At 40.4% G+C, this 22,749-nt stretch overlaps 1 protein-coding gene across 2 annotated transcripts in view; it reads left to right on the top strand.

The window, feature by feature from the left end:
- The window catches only part of STIM1 (stromal interaction molecule 1), a 212,441-nt gene that overhangs the window by 139,398 nt on the left and 50,294 nt on the right, over positions 1-22,749 (top strand). For both annotated transcript variants that reach the window (XM_068555037.1, XM_068555038.1), the window contains exon 3: positions 18,269-18,383. In XM_068555037.1, the coding sequence (XP_068411138.1) occupies positions 18,269-18,383 (115 nt within the window). The remainder of the gene's footprint in view (positions 1-18,268; positions 18,384-22,749) is intronic.

Here is a 22,749-nt window from a genome sequence, read left to right on the forward strand (position 1 = left end):
GCTGTCTCTGTTCCCAGTTCTCATCAGCAAATTCTTTAGCCTACAGTTTAGCCTATATCTCCAATAAATCCACTCCTCTCCTCCCAATTGCCTTTCACCAGAACTTTCACTGTTTTTCAGAGAGCCCTTAGTCTTAAACTTCTTCACATTCTGTTGCAAATAAAATAATTTCCTTTGGGGAGAGGTTCAAAACTCTCTAAAGCCTGCTTCTCCTACCAGGCAAGAACTCTGAGCTATGGTTCTGGAGTTGGAGGTGGGGACGATGATCTTCTTCTCTTTGAGTGACACCCCCATTTTAGGAGCTGAGCACTTGGTGGAGGGATGGCAGTAGCCTCGTGCCTTCTTGGCTTGCCTCTCCCAGAGTATAATTGCTGTCTTATAAGCTAGGGAAATGGAAGTCAGGTCCCCAGTATGCTCAGTGGCTCTGCATCCAAGGTGAAGTCCCTGCCCCATGAGTGGGGGCTGGGTGGAAGTAGGGAGGCCCACTTCTTTGCTGGATTCACCTAGAACTTAGCTTTAGCAACAGGTAACTGGAAGAAGGAGGAGACATAGCCTTCCAACTGGGAGCTTGGGGACGAGGGAGCCCTGTGTTCTCGGCTGCACCAGTCTGGAATGGAGTTTCTGTCTTACTGATTTGGAAGTGGGGAGAGAGAGAGGGAGCAGGTGTTAATTAAAACACTAGACTCTCACTGTTCTTACTGAGTTTTAGTATATCTTCTTGAGCAAATGTTTCTTCATTTGCTGTATGCCCTAGGACAATTTCTAGAGACTTTGAATGATTGCTTTTTTTTTTTTTTTTTACGGTATCAGAGATTATATATTTGCATTTTCCAAGTTTTCTGTGATAATGAAAATTACTTGTCATCCATAAAAACATGCTTATTAAAAAAACCCAAATAACCTAGAAGTAGATGAAGTAAATTACGTAAAGCCCCCTTTCATTCCTCCTCTCCCAATCCTAGTGCCTTGGGCAGAGGAAACCATCAACATCTTGATATGCATTATTACAGACTTTTTCTAGGCATGCACAGACACACACATGCCATATATATGTAAACAGGTCCATAACCATATAAACGTAAACAGGAGTGTGCGATTCAGTATTATTGTGCAACTTGTTTTTCATATCACTATGTCTTAGATATATTTTCATGTCCACACTATAGAGCTCTTTTTATCTGCTGCAGAGTATTGCCTGGTAGGAGTTGGTATGTATTACTTCAACAATTTCTTCATTTATGTACAATCATGTTGTTTCAAATTTTTTGTTATTTCAAAAAATGCTTCGATACACATACTTATACCTGACTCCTAGGACTTGCGTGAAGATTTCTTCAGGTTGGATGCCTACAGTCAGAGCTGTTAAATCAGAGGCTGGACACCTTTTAAGTATTGATATACACTGCCAAATTGTCCACCTGAAAAGCAACATGGATTTATACTTTCTCCAACAATGACAGAGTGCTCATTATCTCCAGCACTAGTTATTACCAATCCTTTCATAGCTGCCTTTTCAAGGGATGGGAAAATGGTATTCATTTTAATTTTTGACTGCTTATGAAGTTGAAAGTTTATACATGTTTGTTTATATTTCTTCTTTATAAAAATATTTTTATATCTTTTGCTCATCTTTTGTTTGGTTTCTAGGTGCTTTTATATTAAGGATCTTTAACTTTTTGTTATATGTCACATAATGAATGATTGTTTTTAAAAAATAACTTTTGCCACTTTCACTGGAGAGTGGGTCTATGGAGCTTCTCACACTGTCAAGCCAGAAGTTCCCTCTAACTCATCAGTTTTTAAAAACATTTTTACCCATAACACATTCTGTCCAGTGCTGTGTATTCATCCTATGTAAATGTAGCAGTATTGACCCCAAGAAGGTAATCCTTTCTGTTTGGGGAAATATTTTTAAATAGTGATCTATTTCTATCCGCCTTTCATAAGATTTCCCCAGCAGTAGTCCTTGGCTAGCTTGGATACTTTGGTCCTGATAGTTTGCAAGACTGGAGATGTCAAAATTTCTTAGTCTTTGCCATTCTGGCCAGGTACCTAGCAAGTTGCAACTTCAGATGCTGCCTCTAGGATTTGATCTGTGTCATGTGACCAATGTCATGGCCTGAGGACATCAAAGATGATTCCATGACAAGGACTAAGCTTTATCATTGACCTCAGAGAGATTCTCTGTACCTGCATGTGTGCTGGGTACTAGATATATAGGAGTAAAAGGAAAGGTGAAGTTGCTGCCTTAGAAGAAATTCCTCTAGTTGTGGAAATAACCATGTAAACAGATGAGGATTCTGCAGTAGGATAAGTGGATACTGTGATGGAGTCATGGAAGAGAAAGACCTAAGTTAGTTTTACCCATGTACAGAGTTGCTGATATGTCATTTGGGTCCGAAGAGATGATGGGAGAAGGAGAGTGTTTTAGCTAAGGGAACAGTATGTGCAAAGACATGAGACTGGTCAAGAGCCTGGTACTTTCAGAGAACTTCAAGTATTTCATCATCATTGGGGTTGGGAGGAAGTGACAGTTGATGTGGCAAAGAAGGCAGGGAGGGTCTTGCCAAGGTTGTGAAATTTCTGTTTTAAATGGAGTTAAAGCTTTCAAAGTAAGAATCATAGAGTAGAATGGAAAGGGCCTTAGAGGTCAGTAGATTACAGTGCCTTGTCTATTGCTGATCGCTTGGCACATGGTCTTCATGTAGCAAGCACTTAGGAAATATCTGTCTTCTACCTCCTCTGTGTGTCTCCTTTACATATGAGAGATCAGCATCACTGTAATAGTGGGCTCCGGGATTGCACATTCTTAGTATCTTTATATTCCTCTTATAGTATATTAAATGTATTAATATTTAGGAGAGCTCAATTCATACATAGGAGAGCTTATTTTGTGCCAGGTACTATTCTAACTCCTTTACGTGAATTAATCCATTTATAATACCCTCAATATAAGAGTATTATGAAGTTTGTACTATTATGTCCATTTTACAAATGATGTGACTAATACAGTGAAAGTGAGTGGTAGAACCAGGACTCAAACCCAGGCAGCCTGGCTCTAGAATCAAGCTCTAAACCATCATGTTACACTGAACCCAAGCCAGTGTAACCCTCTGGCCCCTAACTGGATATCTTTGTTTTATTTTTATTTTTATTTTTTTTAGAAATTTCATGTAATGTCTGAAACATTTATATTAACATATTTCCATACAAATACAAATATAAGATTTTTAGAAATTTCATGTAATGTCTGAAACATTTATATTAACATATTTCCATACATATTTCCATACAAATACAAATATAAGATTTTTAGAAATTTCATGTAATGTCTGAAACATTTATATTATCATATTTCCATACAAAAAACCCAATGAAAGTTTAGTATTAGTTGTTTTGTTTGTTTTTTTATACTGCAGGTTCTTATTAGGCATCAATTTTATACACATTAGTGTATACATGTCAATCCCAATCGCCCAATTCAGCACACCACCATCCCCACCTCACCGCAGTTTTCCCCCCTTGGTGTCCATATGTCCATTCTCTACATCTGTGTCTCAACTTCTGCCCTGCAAACTGGCTCATCTGTACCATTTTTCTAGGTTCCGCATACATGCATTAATATACGATATTTGTTTTTCTCTTTCTGACTTACTTCACTCTGTATGACAGTCTCTAGATCCATCCACGTCTCAACAAATGACTCAATTTCGTTCCTTTTTATGGCTGAGTAATATTCCATTGTATATATGTACCACATCTTCTTTATCCATTCGTCTGCTGATGGGCATTTAGGTTGCTTCCATGACCTGGCTATTGTAAATAGTGCTGCAATGAACATTCGGGTGCATGTGTCTTTTTGAATTATGGTTTTCTCTGGGTATATGCCCAGTAGTGGGATTGCTGGGTCATATGGTAATTCTATTTTTAGTTTTTTAAGGAACCTCCATATTGTTCTCCATAGTGGCTGTATCAATTTACATTCCCACCAACAGTGCAAGAGGGTTCCCTTTTCTCCACACCCTCTCCAGCATTTGTTGTTTGTAGATTTTCTGATGATGCCCATTCTAACAGGAGTGAGGTGATACCTCATTGTAGTTTTGATTTGCATTTCTCTAATAATTAGTGATGTTGAGCATCTTTTCATGTGCTTCGTGGCCGTCTGTATGTCTTCTTTGGAGAAATGTCTATTTAGGTCTTCTGCCCATTTTTGGATTGGGGTGTTTGTTTCTTTGATATTGAGCTGAATGAGCTGTTTATATATTTTGGAGATTAATCCTTTGTCCGTTGATTCATTTGCAAATATTTTCTCCCATTCTGAGGGTTGTCTTTTCGTCTTGTTTATGGTTTCCTTTGCTGTGCAAAAGCTTTGAAGTTTCATTAGGTCCCACTTGTTTATTTTTGTTTTTATTTCCATTACTCTAGGAGGTGGATCAAAAAAGATCTTGCTGTGATTTATGTCAAAGAGTGTTCTTCCTATGTTTTCCTCTAAGAGTTTTATAGTGTCCAGTCTTATATTTAGGTCTCTAATCCATTTTGAGTTTATTTTTGTGTATGGTGTTAGGGAGTATTCTAATTTCATTCTTTTACATGTAGCTGTCCAGTTTTCCCAGCACCACTTATTGAAGAGACTGTCCTTTCTCCATTGTATATCTTTGCCTCCTTTGTCATAGATTAGTTGACCATAGGTGCGTGGGTTAATCTCTGGGCTTTCTATCTTGTTCCATTGATCTATGTTTCTGTTTTTGTGCCAGTACCATATTGTCTTGATTACTGTAGCTTTGTAGTATAGTCTGAAGTCAGGGAGTCTGATTCCTCCAGCTCCATTTTTTTGCCTCAAGACTGCTTTGGCTATTCGGGGTCTTTTGTGTCTCCATACAAATTTTAAGATGATTTGTTCTAGCTCCGTAAAAAATGCCATTGGTAATTTGATAGGGATTGCATTGAATCTGTAGATTGCTTTGGGTAGTATACTCATTTTCACAATGTTGATTCTTCCAATCCAAGAACATGGTATATCTCTCCATCTGTTGGTATCATCTTTAATTTCTTTCATCAGTGTCTTATAGTTTTCTGCATACAGGTCTTTTGTCTCCCTAGGTAGGTTTATTCCTAAGTATTTTATTCTTTTTGTTGCAATGGTAAATGGGAGTGTTTCCATAATTTCTCTTTCAGATTTTTCATCATTAGTGTATAGGAATGCAAGAGATTTCTGTGCATTAATTTTGTATCCTGCAACTTTACCATATTCATTAATTAGCTCTAGCAGTTTTCTGGTGGCAGTTTTAGGATTCTCTATGTATAGTATCATGTCATCCGCAAACAGTGACAGTTTTACTTCTTTTCCAATTTGTATTCCTTTTATTTCTTTTTCTTCTCTGATTGCCGTGGCTAGGAGTTCCAGAACTATGTTGAATAATAGTGGTGAGAGTGGACATCCTTGTCTCGTTCCTGATCTTAGAGGAAATGCTTTCAGTTTTTCACCATTGAGAATGATGTTTGCTGTGGGTTTGTCACATATGGCCTTTATTATCTTGAGGTAGGTTCCCTCTATGCCCACTTTCTGGAGAGTTTTTATCATAAATGGGTGTTGAATTTTGTCAAAAGCTTTTTCTGCATCTATTGAGATGATCATATGGTTTTTATTCTTCAATTTGTTAATATGGTGTATCACATTGATTGATTTGCGTATATTGAAGAATCCTTGCATCCCTGGGATAAATCCCACTTGATCGTGGTGTATGATCCTTTTAATGTGTTGTTGGATTCTGTTTGCTAGTATTTTGTTGAGGATTTTTGCATCTATATTCATCAGTGATATTGGTCTGTAATTTTCTTTTTTTGTAGTGTCTTTGTCTGGTTTTGGTATCAGGGTGATGGTGGCCTCATAGAATGAGTTTGGGAGTGTTCCTTCCTCTGCAATTTTTTGGAAGAGTTTGAGAAGGATGGGTGTTAGCTCTTCTCTAAATGTTTGATAGAATTCACCTGTGAAGCCATCTGGTCCTGGACTTTTGTTTGTTGGAAGATTTTTAATCACAGTTTCAATTTCATTACTTGTGATTGGTCTGTTCATATTTTCTATTTCTTCCTGATTCAGTCTTGGAAGGTTATACCTTTCTAAGAATTTGTCCATTTCTTCCAGGTTGTCCATTTTATTGGCATAAAGTTGCTTGTAGTAGTCTCTTAGGATGCTTTGTATTTCTGTGGTGTCTGTTGTAACTTCTCCTTTTTCATTTCTGATTTTATTGATTTGAGTCCTCTCCCTCTTTTTCTTGATGAGTCTGGCTAATGGCTTATCAATTTTGTTTATCTTCTCAAAGAACCAACTTTTAGTTTTATTGATCTTTGCTATTGTTTTCTTTGTTTCTATTTCATTTATTTCTGCTCTGATCTTTATGATTTCTTTCCTTCTGCTAACTTTGGGTTTTGTTTGTTCTTCTTTCTCTAGTTTCTTTAGGTGTAAGGTTAGATTGTTTACTTGAGATTTTTCTTGTTTCTTGAGGTAGGCTTGTATAGCTATAAACTTCCCTCTTAGAACCGCTTTTGCTGCATCCCATAGGTTTTGGGTCGTCGTGTTTTCATTGTCATTTGTCTCTAAGTATTTTTTGATTTCCTCTTTGATTTCTTCAGTGATCTCTTGGCTATTTAGTAACGTATTGTTTAGCCTCCATGTGTTTGTCTTTTTTACGTTTTTTTCCCTGTAATTCATTTCTAATCTCATAGCGTTGTGGTCAGAAAAGACGCTTGATATGATTTCAATTTTCTTAAATTTACTGAGGCTTGATTTGTGACCCAAGATGTGATCTATCCTGGAGAATGTTCCGTGCGCACTTGAGAAGAACGTGTAATCTGCTGTTTTTGGATGGAATGTCCTATATATATCAATTAAATCTATCTGGTCTATTGTGTCATTTAAAGCTTCTGTTTCCTTATTTATTTTCATTTTGGATGATCTGTCCAGTGGTGTAAGTGAAGTGTTAAAGTCCCCCACTATTATTGTGTTACTGTCGATTTCCTCTTTTATAGCTGTTAGCAGTTGCCTTACGTATTGAGGTGCTCCTATGTTGGGTGCATATATATTTATAATTGTTATATCTTCTTCTTGGATTGATCCCTGGATCATTATGTAGTGTCCTTCGTTGTCTCTTGTAACATTCTTTATTTTAAAGTCTATTTTATCTGATATGAGTATAGCTACTCCAGCTTTCTTTTGATTTCCATTTGCATGGAATATCTTTTTCCATCCCCTCACTTTCAGTCTGTATGTGTCCCTAGGTCTAAAGTGGGTCTCTTGTAGACAGCATATATATGGGTCTTGTTTTTGTATCCATTCAGCCAGTCTACGTCTTTTGGTTGGGGCATTTAATCCATTCACGTTTAAGGTAATTATCGATATGTATGTTCCTATGACCATTTTCTTAATTGTTTTGGGTTTGTTTTTGTAGGTCCTTTTCTTCTCTTGTGTTTCCCACTTAGAGAAGTTCCTTTAGCATTTGTTGTAGAGCTGGTTTGGTGGTGCTGAATTCTCTTAGCTTTTGCTTGTCTGTAAAGCTTTTGATTTCTCCATCAAATCTAAATGAGATCCTTGCCGGGTAGAGTAATCTTGGTTGTAGGTTCTTCCCTTTCATCACTTTAAGTATATCATGCCACTCCCTTCTGGCTTGCAGAGTTTCTGCTGAGAAATCAGCTGTTAACCTTATGGGAGTTCCCTTGTATGTTATTTGTCGTTTTTCCCTTGCTGCTTTCAATAATTTTTCTTTGTCTTTAATTTTTGCCACTTTGATTACTATGTGTCTCGGCGTGTTTCTCCTTGGGTTTATTCTGTATGGGACTCTCTGCGCTTCCTGGACTTGGGTGGCTATTTCCTTTCCCATGTTGGGGAAGTTTTCGACTATAATCTCTTCAAATATTTTCTCTGGTCCTTTCTCTCTCTCTTCTCCTTCTGGGACCCATATAATGCGAATGTTGTTGTGTTTAATGTTGTCCCAGAGGTCTCTTAGGCTGTCTTCATTTCTTTTCATTCTTTTTTCTTTAGTCTGTTCTGCAGCAGTGAATTCCACCATTCTGTCTTCCAGGTCACTTATCCGTTCTTCTGCCTCAGTTATTCTGCTATTGATTCCTTCTAGTGTAGTTTTCATTTCAGTTATTGTATTGGTCATCTCTGTTTGTTTGTTCTTTAATTCTTCTAGGTCTTTGTTAATCATTTCTTGCATCTTCTCAATCTTTGCCTCCATTCTTATTCCGAGGTCCTGGATCATCTTCACTATCATTATTCTGAATCCTTTTTCTGGAAGGTTGCCTATCTCCACTTCATTTAGTTGTTTTTCTGGGGTTTTTTCTTGTTCCTTCATCTGATACATAGCCCTCTGCCTTTTCATCTTCTCTATCTTTCTGTAACTGTGGTTTTTGGTCCACAGGCTGCAGGATTGTAGTTTTTCTTGCTTCTGTTGTCTGCCCTCTGGTGGTTGAGGCTATCTAAGAGGCTTGATGGGAGGCTCTGGTGGTGGGTAGAGCTAACTGTTGCTGTGGCGGTCAGAGCTCAGTAAAACCTTAATCCACTTGACTGTTGATGGGTGGGGCTGGGTTCCCTCCCTGTTGGTTGTTTTGCCTGAGGCAACCCAACACTGGAGCCTACCCGTGCTCTTTGGTGGGGTTAATGGCAGACTCTGGGAGGGCTCACGCCAAGGAGAACTTCCCAGAACCTCTGCTGCCAGTGTCCTTATCCCCACGGTGAAACAGAGCCACCACTCGCCTCTGCAGGAGACCCCCCAACACCAGCAGGTAGGTCTGGTTCAGTCTCCCCCAGGGTCACTGCTCCTTCCCCTGGGTCCCGATGCACACATTACTTTGTGTGTGCCCTGCAAGAGTGGGGTCTCTGTTTCCCCCAGTCCTGTCAAAGTCCTGCAATCAATTCCCACTAGGCTTCAAAGTCTGATTCTCTAGGAATTCCTCCTCCCGTAGCTGGACCCCCTGGTTGGGAAGCCTGACGTGGGGCTCAGAACCTTCACTCCAGTGGGTGGACTTCTGTGGTATAAGTGTTCGCCAGTCTGTGAGCCACCCACCCAGCAGTTATGGGATTTGATTTTACTCTGATTGCGCCCCTCCTACCGTCTCACTGTGGCTTCTCCTCTGTCCTTGGACGTGGGGTATCCTCCTTGGTGAAGTCCAGGGTCTTCCTGTCAATGATTGTCCAGCAGCCAGTTGTGATTCTGGTGCTCTCGCAAGAGGGAGTGAGAGCACGTCCTTCTACTCCGCCATCTTGGTTAATCTCGATATCTTTGTTTTAGATTGGCTGGCAATGTGGGGACCTTTTTCTTTCTTCTGTATAGTAGACATAATAGGCATTGACTACCTACTGTAAGCTAAGCATTCTCCTGGGTGTTCTAGGGCAAGCTCAAGTGAGAGATACTCATTCAGTTATTTAATAACCACATACCTTGCTCTGTGCCAGGCTCTATGCTTGGAGATTGGCTTACAGAGCTAAATTAATTATTTATTTAGGTGTTCCAGAAAATTTGCAAGATGCTGGATAAAGAGATAAGTGACAAATAAAACACAATTTCTATATTTGAGTTGCTTAGGGGAGTAAAAAGGGGGTAATTAAATAGTAATTATGGTATAATGGGATAAATACTGTCATAGATATATACCCTGAGGACTAAGAGCACAAATAGGATAGGGCAGTTAATTTGCTTGGGAGAGGTCTGGAAAACTTCACAGAGGCAGTGACTTTTTCTTCAGCAGATAAAGAGGAGAAACATTTTAAATGGAGCACCTTGTGTAAAGGAAAAAGAGCATGGTCTAGTTTGTTCAAGGAGCCTGAAGTGGCTTGATGTATCTAGAGCAAATGTTGGCAAACTTTTTCTATAAAGGGCCGGATAGTCAATATTTTAGGCTTTGCTGGCCACACAGTCTCTGTCACAACGACTCAAGTCTGCCTTTGAAGCATGAAAGCAGCTATAGACAGTGCATAAATGAATGAATGTGGCTGAGTTCCAATAAAACTTTATTTACAAAAACAAGCAGCAAGCTGGATTTGGCCCATGGCCGTAGTTTCCTGACCCCTGGCCTGGAGTGTAGATGTCTGATAGGGAGGGAGAATGGCCAGGAAGCTGACTGGAAAGTTAGTCTATGGGCCAGATTGTAAAAGGCCTTGAATGTAAGGCCAAGAGGCTAGGGCTTTATCCTATTGGTAATGGGGAGTCATGAGATTTTAAGTAGGTACGTTGGTATCGTTAGATTTATACTTTACAGAGGTCATTCTGGTGACTAGTGTGGTAGATGGACTGGCAGAAGTGAGACTAGATGTACAAAGGTGAGTGAGAAATGACTGTCCTCTCCCTGACCTTGAGCAATAGCTTCTGGTCTCACTGAGGACAGATTTTTCACCCCTGAGATATCCATGTCCCAGCATTCTGTACCAATGACATTCAGAGCAGTTGTAGCTAAAATCTGGGTCCTTGCTAGATGTTCACGTGGTGAACAAGAGTTGGGAAGCTTCTCAGATCTGGGGCATGTGTGTTGTGGGTTCTAAACATTGTACGTGTGGGGAAGTGGGAGTGGTGGTGTTGTGGTGTGGTTTGGGGGACATGGAGCGTGAGCAGTGGGGAACAAGGGTGGAAAGGGGAAGGAGGAGTAATTGCTTCCAGGGAAGAACCCAGGTGACCCACCTGATTCCCACACCCAAAGATGTGCTGCTCCTCTTCCAGCTTTACCTCAGTGAATTTTGTTCCCTGATGAAGCTGGCTGGCCTATTTTGTTGGGAATTCTAGAGAGATGTCTCCCCTCCTGTCTGCTCTCACCCACACCCCTTCACTACTGCTTCACTTGGGATGGGGTTGCATGCTTTGTGCCACTGCCAGGGAGATCACTTTTCTGAGCTCATAGAACTAAGTATACCTAGTAAGAACTGGTCCCTTGGCTCTTCAGAGAGCTGTTGAGCTGCAGCTCTAGCCAATGCTGTATTCCCCCTGGTAAGGCAGGACTTTCAGGGAGCCTCCTTAGACCTTCCTGAGAGAAGACCTGCTTGTTCTGAGTCCGAAATAGTAAATCCTTGTTGTGGGAGCCAAAAGTTGCCTCTTTGGTTTTGTTTTGGTTTTGCTTTTTGTTGCTTTTAAACTTTGTCTTATATCAGACATTAGCCATTAGCTGGACGTGGGACAGCGTTCAGAGCAATATGTGATAATGCCTACCTCAAGTATATTGGACATCAAAGTTCTAGTTCTGTACAACTTTCTTGTATGCTATGTTTATGGCTGGGTAACTGGGATCGTCTATCAGAGGGTATATGGTTTGGTAGGGGAGATAGACGCATACAAGACTGATTAGGGTATACACAGGGACCGTGGGAGCACGGTCATAATCATCTTTGATCAAGAATAATCATCTTTGATCAAGAAGCCCTTGTTGGGCTTCCCTGGTGGCACAGTGGTTAAGAATCCACCTGCCAATGCAGGGGACACGGGTTCGAGCCCTGGTCCAGGAAGATCCCACATGCCACGGAGCAACTAAGCCCGTGCGCCACAACTACTGAGCCTGCGCTCTAGAGCCTGTGAGCCACAACTGCTGAGCCCGCGTGCTGCAGCTGCCGAAGCCCACGTGCCTAGAGCCCGTGTTCCACAACAAGGGAAGCCACTGCAGTGAGAAGCCCGCGCACCGCAACAAAGAGTAGCCCCCGCTTGCCGCAACTAGAGAAAGCCCGCGCACAGCAACGAAGACCCAATGTAGCCAAAAATAAATAAATAAAATAAAAAATTTTTTTAAAAATTAAGAAAAAAAAAAAAAGCCCTCGTTATCTTCCTCAGGACCAACTGCCCCACCTCTAATCTGCCCCAAATTGCGACATATGTATAATACTGTTTGATAGGGGCAATTAATTTTTTCTTAATTTTAAGTAAAATATAAACAAAAACATCTTCATAAAATGTTGCATTATAAAATTAATTTGTAATAAACGATCTACATAAAAACAATGTGCTTGCTTTGCAAACACAACCTCATGACAAGTCCCTTAGCCACCACCCTCCCTTCCAATCAAATTGTAGCCCTTAAGCCTCTCCCAAATAAAATTCCAGAGTTGTCGCTGGAGCTCAGTGTTCCTAGACCTTTAAATTGTTTTTTTAAAGAGAGCTGGACTTTTGGGGTGAAATTTGATTTAAAAAAAAAAAAATTATTTATTTATTTATTTGGCTGCGCTGGGTCTTAGTTGTGGCATGCGGGATCGTTTTAGTTGTGGCATGTGGGCTCCTTTAGTTGTGGCTCGCAGGCTCTTAGTTGCGGCATGTGGGATCTAGTTCCTTGACTAGGGATCGAACCCAGGCCCCCTGCGTTGGGAGTGTGGAGTCTTAACCACTGGACCACCAGGGAAGTCCCTGAAATTGGATTTTTAAATATAGTTTCAATTTATAAAATGCTCTGTGGGCCATTAAAAGACATGTGCAAAGGCAGTTTATGACTTGTGCAAACATGACTCATTTAATCCTTATCACACTCAAATGAGAGGGATAATTAGCCCTCATTTTGAGGGGAATAACAGGCTCAGAGATGCTAAGTAGCTTGCCCAAAAGTCACATAGGAAGTGGTCTGTTTCTAAAGGTTCTGAACTCTTTATATTTACAGTACACCGCCTTTCCTTAAAGCCTCAGCTCGGTGCTTTGTGACCACCTAGAGGGGTGGGTAGGGAGGGTGGGAGGGAGACGCAAGAGGGAGGAGATATGGGGATATGTGTATATGTATAGCTGATTCACTTTGTTATACAGCAGAAACTAACACACCATTGTAAAGCAATTATACTCCAATAAAGACGTTAAAAAAAAAAAAAAAAGAAAAAAAGCCTGCTTGTTGCAGCCGCACTTCCTTGTTCTCTAAAGAGGGTCCACCCAGCACCTGGCCCTTCCTTCAGGTATAGCTTCTGTCAGCCCACACTCCTCGTTTGGCACCACCTTCTTGCTGGCCTTGTTTTCTGACCTTACTCTTTCTTTGCGTGCTTTGTGGCACCAGCAGAGCCTGATGTGAGCCCCTGTGCAGATACTCCTTGCACTTTCTTCCCATGAGCTTCTCTGCTCTCCGTACACCTCAATGACCAGACTTGGCTATAAAAAGCAGCCTATTTCTTGTTGGCTCCCTAAAAGGAGCTGGTATATCTCATCTCATGGTTTCCTGGAGTTAGCTGATAATGGTGGAAAATCCTCTTCCTTGGAGATTTTGGCATTTCTGCTCCTAAGGCCTGCATATGACAAGTGTTTCTCTAGTCTTAGATTAAGAGGGTCTGGGTTACAGCCTAGGAGGACTAAAGTAGGGTGTACCTTAAAGGACCCCTGATGAATCAAAACTAAAAAAATTATGAAGATTAGAAATTTGATCTCTGTAAAGTTTATGCAAAACCTGACAACTTCTCATTATATCCACATTACTACTTTGTTTCAAGCCACCGTTAGCTCACATCTTGATTATTGCAATTGCCACCTTGTTTCCCCGCATCTGCCCTTGTCCTCCTATAGTCTGCTTCTCAACACAGCGTTCAGAGAAATGCTTTTAAAAATGTAAATGCGATCGTGTCACATATCTCTTCAAATTCCTCCAACAGCTTCCATCTCAGAGTAAAAGTCAAAGTCCTTATGATGACCTACAAAGGTCTTTATGATCTGGACCCCTGTTGCTTCCCTGAGTTCATCTCCTACTAGTTACCACCTCACTTGTTTCTCTTTGGCCACACTGGCCTCCTTGCTATTCCTTGAACATACTTGTTCTTGGCTCAGGGCCTTTGCATTTGCCATTTTCTGTTCTTGGGATACTCTTCCAGTTATCCTGCTTGCCTTTCTCCAACATCTCCTTCAGATATTTGCTTAAAAGTCACTTTCTTAATGAGACTTTCCTTGACACCTCTAATGAAGATGATAAATCACTAATACCACTACTCTTGGCCTTCCCTCTTGACCTTCCCTGCTTTATACAAATTATTGTCTCTCTCACCCAAATTGGTTGTTAGCTCAATGAGGACAAAGATTTTTGTCTGTTTTGTTTACTATTTACTGCATTTCTAGTGCCTGGAACATAGAAATCTTATATTTGTTGAATAAATGAATGAATGAATTTCTGCCTCCAGACTGACTGTCTCAGACTGCTTGTAACTGTGTCTTCCCTGATATGTCCTAGGGTCTGGTGTTTAAGGTCCAGTGATCTCATCACTTAGGTCCCCTGTGAGAGTAATCAGACTCTCAATAAAATTAACAAAATTGTTTTAAAATTCATTTTGAAAAATAAGTAACTGAGATTGACAAGAAATGTTCTGAAATAAAAGAGCCATGGAAAGAGGGGGTCAAGACATTAGAAAAAATTTAAAAGCATAAAATAAAATAAAATTAAATTAAAATAAAAAGTATAATAAAATAGTCAAGTGCTAGCACAAAAATATGGTTTAGTGCAAAAGAATGGAGAGGCTAGAAATATACCCAACTATATGTAGTCAGTATTACTTTATAATTACTTCTTATTAAATAGCATTTTTCCAAAAAAGGAATAAAAGACAGATAATTTTTTTTTAAGGTCTAAGGCATTTATTTATTTATTTATTTATTTTAATTGAAGTATAGTTGATTTACAATGTTGTGCTAGTTTCTGGTGTACAGCAAAGTGATTCAGTTTTTTATATATTGATATATGTATGTGTATATATGTGTGTGTGTATATATATGTATATATGTGTATATATATATTCTTTTTCATAGTCTTTTCCATTATAGGTTTTTACAATGTTTTGAATATAGTTCCCTGTGCTATACAGTTGGACCTTGTTCTTTATCTATTTTATATATAGTAGTTTTTATCTTCTAATCCCAAACTCCTAATTTATCCCCCCCACCCCCATTTCTCCTTTGGTAACTGTAAGTTTGTTTACTATGTCTGTGAGTCTGTTTCTGTTTTGTAAATAAGTTTGTTTGTATCAGTTTTTTAGATTCTACATATAGGTGTATCATATGATATTTGTCTTTCTCTGTCTGACTTACTTCACTTAGTATGATAATCTCTAGGTCCATCCATTGCTGCAAATGGCATTATTTCATTCTTTTTTTTTTTTTTCAAACATCTTTATTGAAGTATAATTGCTTTACAATGGTGTGTTGGTTTCTGCTTTACAATAAAGTGAATCAGTTATACATATACATATGTTCCCATATCTCTTCCCTCTTGCATCTCCCTCCCTCCCACCCTCCCTATCCCACCCCTCTAGGTGGTCACAAAGCACCGAGCTGATCTCCCTGTGCTATGCGGCTGCTTCCCACTAGCTATCTATTTTACATTTGGTAGTGTATATATGTCCATGACACTCTCTCACCCTGTCACATCTCACCCCTCCCCCTCCCCATATCCTCAAGTCCATTCTCTAGTAGGTCTGTGTCTTTATTCCCGTCTTGCCACTAGGTTCTTCATGACCTTTTTTTTTTTTCCCTTAGATTCCATATATATGTGTTAGCATACTGTATTTGTTTTTCTCTTTCTGACTTACTTCACTTCATTCTTTTTTTTATAGCTGAGTAATATTCCATTGTGTATATATACCACATCTTCTTTATCCATTCATCTGTCAATGGACATTTAGGTTGCTTCCATGGAAAAACAGATAATTTAATAAATGGAGTTGGGATACTGGTAGCAATTTGGGAAAAAAATGTTAAGAGTCACAATTTATAGCATACAATACATTGGATGTTAGGTGGTCTAAAGGGCTGACTATTAAAAAATCCAAACATGTTAAATACTTCAGTCAGTTTACCTTTCTAAGAACTGACAAAATCTCCTTGCTCTGGGCCCTTCACCATGTCACTTACCTAATTCTTATTAAAAAGTAGATTCTCTCGCCAATTTCAAATGAGGCATTGGGGAGCTGGAGAACCTAACCCACTCACGTCAGAAGGAACCTGAGTTTAGTTGTGGGCGGAGGACACAGAGAACTGTTAAACTTAGGCACTGCTCTTCACTCCTCATCTTGCCAGAGGTCTTGACTTCTCTTCAGGATTCTAGCCTCCATGGGAATGTAGCTAGGCCGTACCTATACCCCAGGTAGTAGACTGCAATAGAGCTGCACTCCAGTATGTAGCTATTAGCCATATGTGGCCATTTAAACTTAAATGTAAATTAATTTTTAAAAAATTTCAGTTCTTTAGCCATACTAGCCACATTATGAGTACTCAATAGCTGCCTGTGCCTAGTGACAGTTGTTTGGACAGGACAGATATTGAACCTTTCCATTATTGCAGAAAGTTGTATTGGACAGTGCTACGTTATAGTTGTGGACATTGTCAAGCTCCTTGTGCTCAGCAGCCTATACCCTGACTAGGTTGAGAGTACTCCAGTGTGGTCTCTCTTCAAACTTCTCTTCTGAGTCTTTAAGCCCAGACGTCTTATGTCTGAAAAACCCAGGGGAGAAAATCATCCCTCGATTATGGGTTTAAGGAATCTGGGACCATTCTGTCAATCATCTATTCATTTAGTCAACAACATTTACTTACATTACTCTGGGTCAGACCTTTTCCTTTCTTGGACCCTGGGGATAATGAAAGGTGGATAAGAGACATTTCCTGAAAATTCTACTAAAATGTGTTCTTGTGAGAGTAGTGATCAGAGTTGCATATTTCTTTGATGTTTGAGGCTCAGTGGAAAGCAGTGATCACTGTTCAATCTTATACATACTAATGTGGTTAAGGATTGGGCTGAATGAGCATCTGTGAAATTAATTACCAGTTAAATTTCTAAAAGCTTTGATTTCTTTTGCTTTTCTTTTTTCTTGTAAAAGTGTAGTGTGAAAAAAAATCCACGTAACTAAAGGACAGCATATGCAGTACAGGGGAAAAGTTTAGACTATAAAGTCAGATACCTTGGATTGGAATACTAACTCTATCACTTATCAGCTGTAACCTTGGGCAGATGTTTCAGTTATCTAATGCTGCATAACAAACTTCCCCCAAACGTAGAGGTTCCAAACAACAAAAACATTTATTTTATCATGTTTCTGCAATCTTGGCTTGGCTTATCAGGGACAGCTCCTGTGTGTCCACTTGGCATCAGGTGAAGTAACTCAAAATCTAGGGGCTAGAATCACCTGAAGTCTCAGTCACTCACATGTCTGACTCCTGGGCTGGAAGACTCAGACAGCTTGGGCTGCTCAGACATTGCTAGCTCTAAATAGTCTTTACACATGATCTCTCCAGAATGATAGCCTCAGGGTAGCCAGGCTTCTTACATGGTGGCTCAGAGCTCCCAAGGCATGTGTCCCCAAAGGGAGTGAGCCAGGTGGAATCTATATTGCCTTTTCTACCCTAGCCTGGGAAGTCATTTGACATCATTACTGCCACATTCTGTTTGTTAGAAGATGAGTCATTAATGTCAGCCTATATTCAAGGGCAGAGGAATTCAACTTTTATGGAAGGATTGTCAAAGAATTGTGGACATATTTTAAAATTGTCACAGCAAGTAATTTAATCTCTTTAAACTTAATGTTTTGAGAATTTGGGGCAAACTGTGTTCTTTAAGACTATTACTGTTCTTGGACTTCCCTGGTGGCTCAGTGGTTAAGAATCTGCCTGCCAGTGCAGGGGACACGGGTTCGAGCCCTGGTCCAGGAAGATCCCACATGCTGCAGAGCAACTAAGCCCATGCACCACAATTACTGAGCCTTGCTCTAGAGCCCATGAGCCACAACTACTGAGCTTGCGTGCTACAACTACTGAAGCCCTCACGCCTAGAGCCCGTGCTCCGCCACAAGAGAAGCCACTGCAATGAGAAACCCGCACACCTCAACGAAGAGTAGCCCCTGCTCGCCGCAACTAAAGAAAAGCCTGCGAGCAGCAGCGAAGACCCAATGCAGCCTAAATAAATAAATAAATAAAGACTGTTACTGTTCTCATTTGTAAAATAAGTGTGATAATTCATTAGTTGTGAAGATTAGATGAGAAAATAGAAGCTCTTGGAATGTTGCTTAGTGTGTAAATGAATGCTCAGAAGTTGTTAATTCTTCCTTTTCCATAATTAAAAAAATATGAGGAAGGAATTTCTTACGTTTATTTTTTTCTCAAGCGAAACATATAACAAAGAAGAAAAGGCAGTCTAGTTAGTAAGTCGGACATATTCACATGGAAGAATACATGGATGATGTGATACACTTGTACATCCGGCAGGTGGGATGTGCTGTGGGTAGCTAGGTGACCTGTGAGGAGATCTTAGTGGGCTGGCTCCCAGGTATCTCTCGTGACTTGTGTGCTTTCCCTTGCAGTTCCTGAGGGAAGACCTCAATTACCACGACCCAACGGTGAAACACAGCACCTTCCATGGTGAGGATAAGCTCATCAGCGTAGAGGACTTGTGGAAGGCATGGAAGTCTTCAGAAGGTAATAGGCAGCCCGGTTGTCAATCCTAGTTGCCGGAAGGTTTAGAGAAGAGAGAAGAAGATGGGTAGCAATTTGGCCTTTAAAGGACATGAGTATAAAATGCTTAGTAAAGAGCAAATTACTGAAATGGTTCTACATACAGTCACTGAATAGAGACTGTATAGAGACTGAATAAGACTGAAGAGAGTCACTGTGCTGACAATGGGGGAAGATGCTCCAAACAGAGTTGGAGTTGTTCTCATTAGAATTCTCATCGAATTCTATCCTATCCCTACACCTCTCCTTACCAGCCGCCCCCATCCCCCAAAGGAATCTCACAGCTTTGGCTGCTTCGTCTCCAGAGACAGGGAGCTTGCTTGCCTTTTGAGGCAGCCCCTTTCTTCTGAAGCTCCCCACTTGGTCCTGGCTCTGCTGAGTCCTAGATGATTCAAAGGTTGGGTCGAAGTACAGTTGAACTCTCTCCCAAGTCTTCTCTTCCAGGTTAAACAGCCCTGGTTCTTTGAAGAAAACATTTTTTTCCAGCCTCCTCTTCATCTTGGTCTCCTGTGTGTGGACACTTTTGTTAATGTCTTTCTTAGATCATGGCTCCTACAGTTGGACGCAGACCCCCAGGTGTGGTTTGATCAGCACAGAGCTGAGCAGGACCATCCGCTTCTCAGTTCTGGACTCTGTGTGTCTGTTAATGCAGTCTGATTAGATGCTGGTACCTTCAGCAGTCAAATCACTCTGCTGACTCATGTTGAACTTATTAAATTAAAACTTTAGCTCTTTAGATCTTTTTCACGTGTGAGACTGCTAAACCATGATTACCTTTTTTTTTTTTTTCTCCTGGAGCATTTGCTTCAGACTTCTGAGTGAAAGAGCATGTCTAATTGTATGAGGCTTGACAGGGAAGGAAAAAACAGTGCCTTAGCCTCCTTTCCATTTGTGTCTATGGCTAGAGCTTCCTTTGATACCAATAAGAATGGAAGCAATCTCTCCCATGGGTCTCTTAGGGTATGTCTTGATGCTAAAAGAAGAGTTAAAAATAAGTGACCACCAGCATTCCTGGTTTTTCGGATGAGGAACCTTAGGCCTAAATTTATTTATTTATTTTATTTAAAAAAATTTTTTTAACATCTTTATTGGCGTATAATTGCTTTACAATGGTGTGTTAATTTCTGCTTTATAACAAAGTGAATCAGCTATACATATACATATATCCCCATATCTCCTCCCTCAGGCCTAAATTTATAAAGTTACCTGGTCATTGTATTTAGTAAATAGTGGAGCCAGGACTTAGACCTGGACCTTCTGCTCTCTAGGCCAATGCTTTTCCATACCACCTTGGTTGAAAGCACTGGTCTGGTTGTAGAGAAGACCAGTTTTGGTAGGAATGAGGCAGTTTCTATTTTTGTTTAAATTCTTACCTAGGGGGCTTCCTTGGTGGCATAGTGGTTAAGAATCTGCCTGCCAGTGCAGGGGACACAGGTTCGAGCCCTGGTCCGGGAAGATCCCACATGCTGCGGAGCAATTAAGCCTGTGCGCCACAACTACTGAGCCTGCGTGCCACAACTACTGAAGCCCGTGTGCCTAGAGCCCGTGCTCCACAACAAGAGAAGCCACCACAATGAGAAGCCCGAACCCCGCAAGGAAGAGTAGCCCCTGCTTGCCGCAACTAGAGAAAGCCCGCGTGCAGGAACGAAGACCCAATGCAGCCAAAAATAAATAAATAAAATAAATTTTAAAAGAAAATTCTTACCTAGGATTATGGAATTTCATTTCTGGAAGGGATCATCTATAATATAGATGGAGAACATTAGATTTAAACAGGAAGACCTGGATTTTTTTCTTTAATATTTTATTTATTTATTTGGCTGCTCTGGGTCTTAGTTGTGGTATGCGGGATCTTTGTTGCTGCTTGTGGGATCTTCATTGTGGCATGTGGGCTCTTTAGTTAAGGCATGCAGGATCTTTTAGTTGCAGCATGCGGGATCTAGTTCTCTGACCAGGGATCGAACCTGTCCCCCCTGCACTGGGAGCATGGAGTCCTAATCAGTGGACCACCAAGGAAGTCCCAGGAAGACCTGGATTCTAATCCTGGTTGTATGATGGACAGGCTGATGCTTGTTAACTCTGTTTTTATCAATTTAGAAGAAGCATAATTTAGCTATATAGATAGCTTTCTGGAAATTGTTATCCTTGTGGGGGCTTTTGTTTAATAGCTCCTGAGCAACTCAGGCTGTCTACTGATGAGAGATCAAGCACAGAAATGATCTTTGGAATGATACCAGCACTGCCAGGAAAAATCTTCTAACAGTACCATTAGTTTTAGTTTTCTTCTTTTTCTGTAATAACTTGAGGCCATGGCGCCTGGGTTTTAAGAGTGGGTGTCAAAAGTGTAGGAACTTAGAATGAAAGATGGCAGGGAGAGCATTCCTGGCCTTCTCTGAAAGCCAAAGAGAAGTAGCTGGGAAGGGAAAGTGACCAAGAGAGGGCAGAAACAGAGGGATTAAATCATAGTATTAGAAAACAGCTCAAGACAATTTTCTGGTAAGAACTTTATTTCTGGACTCAGCAACTAATTGGAACACTTCCAAGCATGTTCTAAATGACAGGAAGATGGGAGACAATGGAGTGAGTTTTGCAGAGTTGGTACCCATTACTGATGAGCAGAGAAAAACATTTCAATGCACAGTGATGTAGCTCATAGCTAAGCTAGAAGTGATATATATGTACCATTTTAGGATTTGCTCACCATGTGTCATGCCTGATGGTTTGACAAACTAAAAGTGAGAATCTTCTTGTGTACTATTTCTCCCAACAGTTTGTTTCATTATTCCAAGTAAGGCCCCTAATCTCTCTGGAGTTACGATCTCCAGAGCTACAAAAAGCATGTACTATTCTGTCACTGGCTCAAACTGGCTGGCCTGAGTTTTTCTAGATGATGTAGATATCAGCAGTGGTCATTTGGATTCAGAACATTAGCTGACTAATGCCAGTACCACTATGTGATTAATGTTGTTAACATTGTCTGACTAATGTTGGGGCCAGTCTTTTCTCTGTGTTATTTAGATTTAAGCAGAAAAGCCTGATAATCTCTACATTAGCCAGCTCTGGACTTTAATAATAAAAACAACAACAACAACTACAAAACTACTCTAGTGTTTATATAGTATTTAATATGTGCTAGGCAGTATTCTGAGTGCTTTACAAATATTAACTCTTATTTCTTACAAAAAGCTTATGAAGTATAAATATTACGATTGTCTCCATTTACAGATGAGGAAGATGAAGCAGAAAGAGAGTGATTAAGTGAAATAATGTAATGCAATTTTGTCATTAACTATCCAGGGTTAGTGCAGACTTCATAAGAAAAAGGCACAGTACCTAACAAGAATACTGTCACTTCAGACACCAAACTAGCCATAAGCTCTGGGTGTTCCCAGACCACCTGTGCTCTGACCAACTGGCTACAAAATCAGGGGTTCCCACAATCCCCTCAGGTTTAATAATTTACTAAATAACTCTCAGGATTCAGGGAAGTGCTATGCTTATGATTACAATTTCATTATAAAGGATAAAAATTAGGACCAGCAAAAAGAAGACACCCATATGGCAAAGTCTTGTAGGGTCCTGAATGTGGAGCTTCTGTGTCCTCTCCTCATGGAATCAGGACATATTGCCCTCCTGGCACATCAGTCATCAATGCAACCATGAAGTTCAACTGAGCCTCATTGTCCAGAGTTTTTATTGGGGTTTCCTATAACTTAGGCATGATTGATTGACCACATGATTGAACTCAATGGCCAGCCTTCTATTCCTCCCCAAAGGCCAGGCTGATATCACCTGGCTCAAAGCCCCAGTCCTCTAGTCACATGGTTGATCTTTCTGGTGACCAGCCCCCATCCAGAGTCATCTCATTAGCATGAACTCAAGTGTGACCCAAGGGCCCACCATGAATAACAAAGATACTCCTATAATCAGGGAAATTCACCTAAAGACAAAACCAGCCAAATTCTTTATTATACAAAATTAAGTCATTAAGTAAGGAAGAGCTGAACTAGTAGAGCTGAGGAAGAGTTAAGAACAAGGGCAACTCCGGGGATCCCAGCAGCAGGAACTAGGGGATTGGCCTCTTCTAATTAGTAACTCTCATATGTCTCGGCTACATTCATTTTTCATCTCTAAGTGTCTTTGCTCAAGAGTCAGATACAGTGGAGGGAGAATCAGATTGGCATAGTTTGGATCACAGACTTATGTAGGGTAGTAACAGTGAGAGAAGAGAGTATGTGTGTGTGGGAAGAGTTGGAGGGTGCTGCAAATTCCAATCTCTCTAAGATCCTTGCGGTAGGGAGAGTAGCAGTTCTTTAACAGAAGAGATGCC

Source organism: Eschrichtius robustus, chromosome 11, assembly GCF_028021215.1.
Source record: "Eschrichtius robustus isolate mEscRob2 chromosome 11, mEscRob2.pri, whole genome shotgun sequence".
Lineage (NCBI taxonomy): Eukaryota > Metazoa > Chordata > Mammalia > Artiodactyla > Eschrichtiidae > Eschrichtius > Eschrichtius robustus.